Source organism: Andrena cerasifolii, chromosome 11, assembly GCF_050908995.1.
Source record: "Andrena cerasifolii isolate SP2316 chromosome 11, iyAndCera1_principal, whole genome shotgun sequence".
NCBI lineage: Eukaryota > Metazoa > Arthropoda > Insecta > Hymenoptera > Andrenidae > Andrena > Andrena cerasifolii.
The window spans coordinates 6793916-6802046 of NC_135128.1; the positions used below are offsets into that span (position 1 = coordinate 6793916).

The 8131-nt window shown below is 51.9% G+C and overlaps 1 protein-coding gene across 1 annotated transcript; it reads left to right on the forward strand.

Moving 5' to 3' along the window:
* Positions 1–3293: 3293 nt before the first annotated feature.
* Positions 3294–6261, forward strand: Hry (bHLH transcriptional repressor hairy). Its single transcript, XM_076822873.1, has 3 exons — positions 3294–3866; positions 4337–4432; positions 4611–6261. The coding sequence occupies exons 1-3, from the start codon at positions 3714–3716 to the stop codon at positions 5445–5447; spliced, it is 1086 nt and encodes a 361-aa protein (XP_076678988.1). The 5' UTR covers positions 3294–3713; the 3' UTR covers positions 5448–6261.
* The last annotated feature ends 1870 nt before the right edge of the window (positions 6262–8131 follow it).

Sequence of the window (8131 nt, forward strand, 5' to 3'; positions counted from 1 at the left end):
AAATCAATGGTACTTATTAAATAATACTTCAAAATTTTGAGAATGTTTAAACGAGATTAGAAACTGGACTGAATTTTGAAGTTACTACTTAAAAGGAATTTGATTAGAACTGATTTTAATTTGTATTTTAAGAAGGCAGTAAAGATCGAGCGTGCCAGAGATTCAGGGGAAAAAACCTACAGAAATCACCGACAGATGGAAGCACACTATCGGCGCATCTCGAGCCTTCTAATCTTGCCTGGACCGAAATGCCTTCTCACCATAAGCAGTATCGTGGCAGTTTTCTTCGTTCGAATAACTGGAAGAATCTATTATTTAAACAATTTTTGTTGTTGCGCATGAAACATCACTGCATCGTACATAATGCCGAAAGACTTGCACAAGCTGCCCTGGACCTAGGCAAGAAAATGAATCTCTCAGCGAGCTGTTAAGTATGTCTGACCGTTATACCGTAATTAGATATTACAAGTAGTAACGCCCATCATAAATCAGGCGTCGCTCTTAATCCGTCTCCTAGTTCATATCTCTTGAAATATTTCAAACAACCGTGTTCCTATCCACTGACTGAGTCGTCTACTATCAAGAAATGCTACAAATTTCCTAGATATATCCTAAATTTCCGTGGAAATCAGAAATACATTCCCTGTCACTTCGGACAGTTTATGTCTCTTTCACACGAGACACTTGCTAGCTGTGGATTAGTGTTTAGGTCATATTCACCCCGTCTCTCATCTCCTACATGAAAGTCTCTCACCTGAAGAAGCTCTCAGACAACCTCCAACACTTGTCCCATTCTTACATTCCGCCAAATGCGCCTGGAATGGTTTCTGTTCTTTACCGAGCACCCAGTGCACTACAAAGACGACTCAATTTCAGCAAGCCACCTAGAACACTCCAATTACATTCAAGATATCTGCGAAGCAGTCGAGGGTACCCTCGATTCTTATTGAGAGCCCTGCGCACTCAGGGTTCGCACACAACCTTCCACGAGCTCGAATGCACGTGAAGTGCATTCTCCCAGGGAGACCACAGGGACTGTTGGGCTTCAAACTTCTTCAATCAAGAATACAAACTCGAGGAGGGCTAGAAACGTCCAAGACCTCAGTGGCCCAAAGTGTTTAAAATTTTCTTAAACTCGAGAAACCTCAAAACCCCTGAAATTCTCAAAGATCTCACTAAAGAGGTAGTCAGAAACGCAAGATATTCAGAATATCGCCCTTCTGGCCCGCTTTTCGCATGAAACAGCTCCTCCTCTTTGAAATACTCCGTCGAATAGAACGGAAGTCCCGGAGTTACAAGACTTCCAAAGTTTCCAAGGCGTCTTCAGTCTAAAGACATTGTCAAAGCGACTAAGAGTTCAGTATTCTTGATCCGTTGGTAACTTTTACGAGCAAGTGCGCTGAAGCCCCAGCGCTAGCCACAGGTATTCGCCTCCCCCGTCACGTCGCGCACGCTTTTTCTCCCCCACGCATTCCTTGGAATCGAGTGGCCCCGGGGGCCGCGACCCACGCGCCGCGACGCCGCCGCGCCGCTCGACCGCTCAAAGTCGAATGACGATCTCGCCCCCACCACCCACGCAACCGTCGCGCGCGGCACGCTCGTCCGCAGGCCCGGCGCTCGGTGGGGGATGAGTTTCATCCAATCAGCGCGCGTTCGTCGTACGCCGCGTCGACTCTCGGTCACGTGATTGGCGGCCGCCGTGCGCCGTCTCGCTCGCGCCAACAGTCAGCTTCCCTTGTTCCTGAACACCGTTTTGCCTCTCTCCGCTGTGCCTCCACTCTCCCGCTCTTCCCTTCGCGCAACCACGCTCCTCCGTCCTTTCCCAACCCGAGTCCCCCTAACCTTTCTCACCCTCCTCCGTCTCGCTCGCGACGACGCGAGCACGATTTTCGAGGCGATCCTCCTCGCACCTAGCGCGCTTCTACGAACTCCTGGGCTTGCTTCCCCTTCCTTCCCCCACCCGCTGTCGCCCTTCTTGCGCTCGTTTCTTACCCTTTGCAGGGCGGTAAAGTTCAGCGGCTGGGAATACTCGACGCCGGAACCATCGACGCGGGAACGTTGATTATCTTTCCACGAGACTTTGACACGTCTGTGCTCTCTGAACTACAGATACCCGGAGATAGCGCGGGGATCGGTGTAGGAGCTGGCTGAAGCGGGGTTCCCGAGATTTCTTCCGCTGCACTATGGCGAGCTGAAGTGCAGCAGGAAGTGGGGGAGGTAGGAATTTGGAAAATACCGGCGCTGTGTTTCCCAGGGGGTCGTCCGAGTATCCGGAGCTATACTTATAGAAGTCCGTTTAGCTGATGTCACCGGGTGTCTTCAGACACATCCGGAATTGTATTCATGCGCGAGTGCACGAGCACGATAGCCCCGACGTAGCTCCAGTTCGATCGCATTATCAATCGTAAAGCGGTTACGCGATACACGAGCGATACGGGCGTAGCCGCGTGTTCGTGCCGCGCGTACGTGCACGTATGCGAAAGATAAATGCCACAGCGTGCGTTTAATCGGTCGCACAAGTAGAAAGAGTAATTTCGAAAGACGTGGGGAGGGAGTAGGAGGCACGTGCCAGTGGTGCGCGCGTGCGTCAGTCCGCGCTCTCGACACACGGTGGCACTCGGCTATTTTCGAAGAACGTGATATAAGCCCCGATGACGCTCGTGGTCGGGCATACGCGCGTCCCCGTCTAGAAATTACCATTACCACTACGGATCGCGACGCGCGCGAGCCGGCCAGCCGGTTCTAATGACCTTTCGACGCGCGATACGCGTCACGAGACTAATCGCCTCCCCTCCCGCTCGCGGAACACACTCCCGCGGCGTTGTTCTTTGTCGAGTGCCGTTCATTTCAGGCCCGATACTGACACCACAGGCCCCAGTTTAACGTCAATTCTACGACTACTTGCATCTTGCGATCCCCTGCAATTCAGGTTTGGTGGACAGAGATACTTCGATATCCAAAAATGTGTGTGTCTGTGTGCTTTTATTGGGAAATGTTCTAGTTTCCCAGAGTGTGACCCTCCCCCAATGGGTGCTCGGTACTAGGGCAGCATCAGCAAAGTACATTTCTCGAAAAAGAAACGACTCGATGACAGAGCACAAAAATCCGATCGATCCAAGTGCCCGGGTGGTGGGGGGTTCGCGCGAGGCGACCCGCCACGGCCGTCGTTTCCAGACACCGAAGAGGGGGCTCGATCACGAAGTGGGGGCTCTTAAAGGCAACCCGGGTGCCGTCTGACCGTCGGAATTCGGGTGGTGGAGGGAAGCCCAGGTTAAACCGTCACGCGCTATCCCCTCCCCGCGGGTCGTCGGCGTTTTCCCCCACCCGCGGGGCGGCAGCGCCTCCACCGGGGCATTCCAACGGGTGGCACGCTTCGACGAGACGACAGAAGACGTTCGCCGTTCGTACAGTCAGTCGTGCTCTGACGCCCGTACCGAGTGGTCGGAGTTCTTGTGGACTTCAGGCTACGAGCGAGAGCGAGTCAAGGGACACCAGTCCTCTTACTGCGTTCTCGGTCTTAATTAAACAAACCTACTCACTGTTTGTGAGTTCCGACGCTAGCCACTTGGATTACGCCGTGGTCAGCGATCCAAGACACGTCCGGTGGATACGTAGCAAAACTTTGGATTACCAGTGCAGTGTGCTACACGGCGAATTGTGAATACGATTTGCCGGTGTTCCTGTTGTCGTTGCCGTTCTGTCTGTGATAGAAGATGGTGACCGGGGTGGGTGCCACGATGCCTACAGGCGGTGTCACCGTCGGTGCTACGCCGCCGGCGCAACACGTGCCCCAGGAGGCTGGACAGCCCCCTGCGCAAACCACCACCACGACAGCAACCACTAGGAGATCTGGAGAGAATCGACGGGTTAGTGTCTTCTCGAAGACTTTAGACTTTCTTGGGGACACTTCGAGTCGTCGTCGCGATTAGTGAGGGCTGAGCTGCGATAGGTCTTCAGCAATCTTTGTGGGAATACGATAATAGACGATGTTCGAATTGGGGACGAAAAATGCTAGTCCGATTGATTAGTCTAGGAACGTCTTTCGAATTGAGTTCAGAGGAGCTGATAGAGATCGGAACAAGTAGCAGAGTGGAGTAGATAGTCTTGAGGGTGGAAGCATTGCAGTCGATGAGAATAGAATTCAATTGGCCCCGACAATCTTGATCGGAGCTTAACAATTCCATCCAAACAACGGCAACAGAATAGTGTATTCACTTCGTTCTGTTGTCTCGGGGTCGGATTATGACACCGTTCGCGCGCGGCCCCTTTAGAAAGAATCCTGAATTGGAGTAGTCCGGCACTGTGTCTGACCTGGCGATTTTCCTTTCTGTTGCAGAGTAATAAACCGATTATGGAAAAGCGGCGGCGAGCCCGCATTAACAACTGCTTGAACGACCTGAAGACCCTAATCCTGGATGCCATGAAAAAAGACGTGAGTATCTTGACAATCGTTCACTCCGAATTCCTTGAACAATTCCACAAATCTCGAACACACGCTCTCCAAGCGGCCACCCTCCTTTCCATACGATTTTCCCCATGAAATCCGATCCAAAGTCTCCACCAGAATCTCGAGCTCTTACATAACCGCTGGATTTTCTTTCTGATTACAGCCAGCGAGGCACTCGAAGCTAGAGAAGGCGGATATCCTGGAGATGACGGTGAAACACCTGGAAACGCTCCAGCGTCAACAGGTTGCCCTGGCAGCCGCGACAGATCCGAACGTCTTGAACAAATTCCGGGCTGGTTTCACGGAATGCGCCGGTGAGGTTGGCAGGTTTCCCGGTCTGGACGCCTCGGTGAAGAGACGTTTGATGGCCCACTTGGCTTCCTGCCTCGGACCAGTCGAGGCGAGCAACACCAACGCTCAGGCAACGAACCAGCAGCCTGTTCAACCGGCGCCACCGACCACCCAGCTCCAAGTCCACATCCTCCCGCAAGTGGACGCCACGCCAAGGATCCAGGTTCAGCAATCGAACGGGATCTTCTTCACGAACGCTAATGGAACTGGCCTCCAGCTGGTGCCGACCAGGTTGCCCAACGGGGACATCGCTCTGGTCCTTCCAGCAGGAGCAAAGGCTACTCCAGTCACGTCGCCAGCCTCGTCGCCGGCACCAACCTCGCCTCTGCCAACTCTGATCCCTATCCCTCAGAGAACGGCCAGCACGGCGTCCGCATCGTCCTCGTCCTCGTCGGCCAGCTCGACGTCGACATCGGCGGCCAGCCCTGTCGCGTTCGAGGCACCACCGGCGAGCTTTCGCGAGCAGCCGGTAGCTTTCAACACGGGGAACAGCCACAGGGACGTGGCGACGTCACCGGCCAACGGTTACACCAGTGACACCGAGTTCGACCCCCGTGTCTACAGCCCGCCTCTCCAGAAACCCCTCGCCCTGGTGATGAGGAAGAGCGTGATGCCCGAGGTCGAAGAGAAACCGTGGAGGCCGTGGTAAAAATCGACGGTTCCCGTTGTGAACACTGAAACTGTTCCGTCGCGGGTGACACGGAGAGAGAGAGAGAGACATGTCTCGAGTGATACGCTTTGACTGAAGACACGTGGATCGGTTTGTCTGTCAGTAACGCGCGCTGAAATCCCGCGGGACACGGATAACATTGGTTGCTTAGGGCGAAAGGGACGTGTATCCTGCCAGCTATGGGATGTCTTGCCTCGCGGATCGCGAGTTCAATACCCGAGTGCGTACACAGTCGGCCAGTGGCCTATGAGGCGGTGCCTTATACAGTGCCTTGTAAATATTTTTATTACTGTTAAATCGGTCGCCACCGAAATAATGTACAGACACCCTCGCGTAACGGACGTTTTCGTTGAACGTTTTTTTTTTTCTCTCATTCTCTCACGTCCCCAACGCCCTCGTTCTCAATTCTTTCCTACCTTTCATCCTGCCCCCCCTGTACATATGTTAGAAGAATATCGTATTTTAAGTGCCTTACGCAACAAGAATCACCGAGGTCTTCCATTCTGTTTCTTGTACGTAAAAACGCCGAGCGAGTGTCATTGTATCGTTGTATGTACGAGGAACTTTTTGTAATTAACGCGAATTTAGTTTGTAATATAGTTAAGGGTCATGAGTGTGCGCGTGGGAGTGCGTGTGCGTGTAACTTGCGAGACTATGTGATTGTCCTATTTATATTTATATGAGTGCAGAGAAATTCAATTTATAATTCCTCTCTATTGTGAGAATAGAAAAGATCGACGCTTATCACTGCAAAGAGTATCAAATAAATATTGATCTCTTTCTCAAACCTTAATTTGGGCCCAGTTTATTCGAATAACCCTGTCCTCCGTATTTCCCCAATCTTCCACCATCATGTATTCCTAACTTTGAAACTTACGCTTCTGTAATCTTTAATTCATCATTCCACATTGACGATTCTGCCTTCAACCCCCAATGACTTCTATTCATACTCTTCCTTCTTTCCACGTATTGACCTTTTCCCGCCTCACCTAATACTCCACACCCTGACACATAAGTTTCTAAATTCACATAATACATGATAAAAGATATTCTGGATCCTTTGACACAACGGTGTCTGTTTGACTAAGGATATGCTAATCCATTTTAAAGGAGACTCCGACATTCGCACTGCTGCAGCTGAGAATCCAGACTAACCAAGGGCACAAAGCTATCTCCACCAAGGTGCTGCCACCTAAAGGAGCATCTCGGAGGCGCGCCAGAGTCAAACCGGTCCCAAGTCCTCCTTTCCGGCCCTGCCTCCCAATAAGGGACCCAAAAACTATCCCCACTCCGAAGTGGGCCATAGCTACGGGCTGCCAAGAATCTGCTGCCGTCTGGCGGTAGGACCTCGAACACTGCAGGGCCCTTGAGTCCCCGGAATTCAGGCCCTTTTCATCCTCCCGAGGTAACAGAGGGCGCCCAAGATTCTTGAGACAACCGCAGCAACAGTTTTCCGTCTGCGCGAAATGGCGACGCATCTAAGGCGTGAAACTCAAGTGGAAGCTATCGAGAAGCTTGAGAATCTAATCTTGAGAGACTGGCCCCCCTTGTTAGCAGCGATAACCGATTATCACCTTCGACTTTCTCCCGTAATCGGGCGTGAGTAATTTTCCAGCGAGACCTCGAGCTATTTGCGCTTCCGGTGCGGAAAATTATGACACTTAGCTCGAAGCTCCTGGCAATTCTACAATCTGTTGTCTACCAGCGCTCTTTTTGCAAATGCATGTGCACGTGTCGTAAGAAACTCGTTCCCCTTTATCGCCGCGTATAGTAATTGCTAATTGAACGTATTTATGACGTTATTATACCATCGAGTCCGTGCCGTAGACAAATGACATTTCATATGCATCGATCGAGTACCAGCTGCATCACAAACACCTCAAGATGCACGGCAGAACTGTTACGTGTTACACGTGGAGCATCTATTGCTGGATCCTAGAAAATTCACGACAATAACGTAGAAGCATTCGAAATCCACGCGGAAGTCTCGAGCAAACGACAGGGGCCATTTCGGAGTCTGGCACCTAGTCATTTCGAAGGCATTCCTCACCAAAACGTCGGAGACTCGCATTACCATAATCCTTCCCTCCCCAGGCAGTGGCATCGCTGACGCTGCAATTTGTCCGGTAGAAGTGGCAAAGCCGCACGCGAAACACGTAGAACGACAAGTTGCGCAGCGCCTTATCGCCTTTGATCATGAACCCCCGCTCGGGTCACAGTAAATGATCCCCGGAGCCGTGTTTCGTCTTCGAGGAAAGAGAGGACTGGCCGAGAAGGAAGCGTGTGATCATCGCCGCGACGATAAATCCGATCGATCTACGTACCTACTCGCGATTCGATGACCTTTCGGTTCCGTCCGACCGCCGGAATCAAGCCTTACGCTCGTACGCACGCGTGCGTTGCATAAGCACCATCAGGAGTTAGAGCTCCCCGGTTATCTACGCGCGCCGCGAGTTGATTATCTTTTGTTACGTAAAATCCCCGGCAAACAGGTCTCACGAGGTATCGAGGCCCGGCCAGATTCTTCCCTCTAACTTCTCACGTACGATTTCCATAACGACAACGCCGGGACAGGCGTTTTCTTCGCGTCGAGATGCGCCCATAATTACCTCGCCCGCTGTCTCGGCTAACTGGCTGTTCTTTATTTATCAGCCTCGAACCGA

What these genes read in the sequence shown, in the direction of transcription:
- Hry (XM_076822873.1), top strand. Translation starts at nt 3,714, where the DNA reads ATGGTGACCGGGGTGGGTGCCACGATGCCTACAGGCGGTGTCACCGTC. An exon ending in GATCTGGAGAGAATCGACGG is followed by an intron (nt 3,867 to 4,336) that starts GTTAGTGTCTTC and finishes TTTCTGTTGCAG; the next exon opens with AGTAATAAACCGATTATGGA. An exon ending in TGGATGCCATGAAAAAAGAC is followed by an intron (nt 4,433 to 4,610) that starts GTGAGTATCTTG and finishes TTCTGATTACAG; the next exon opens with CCAGCGAGGCACTCGAAGCT.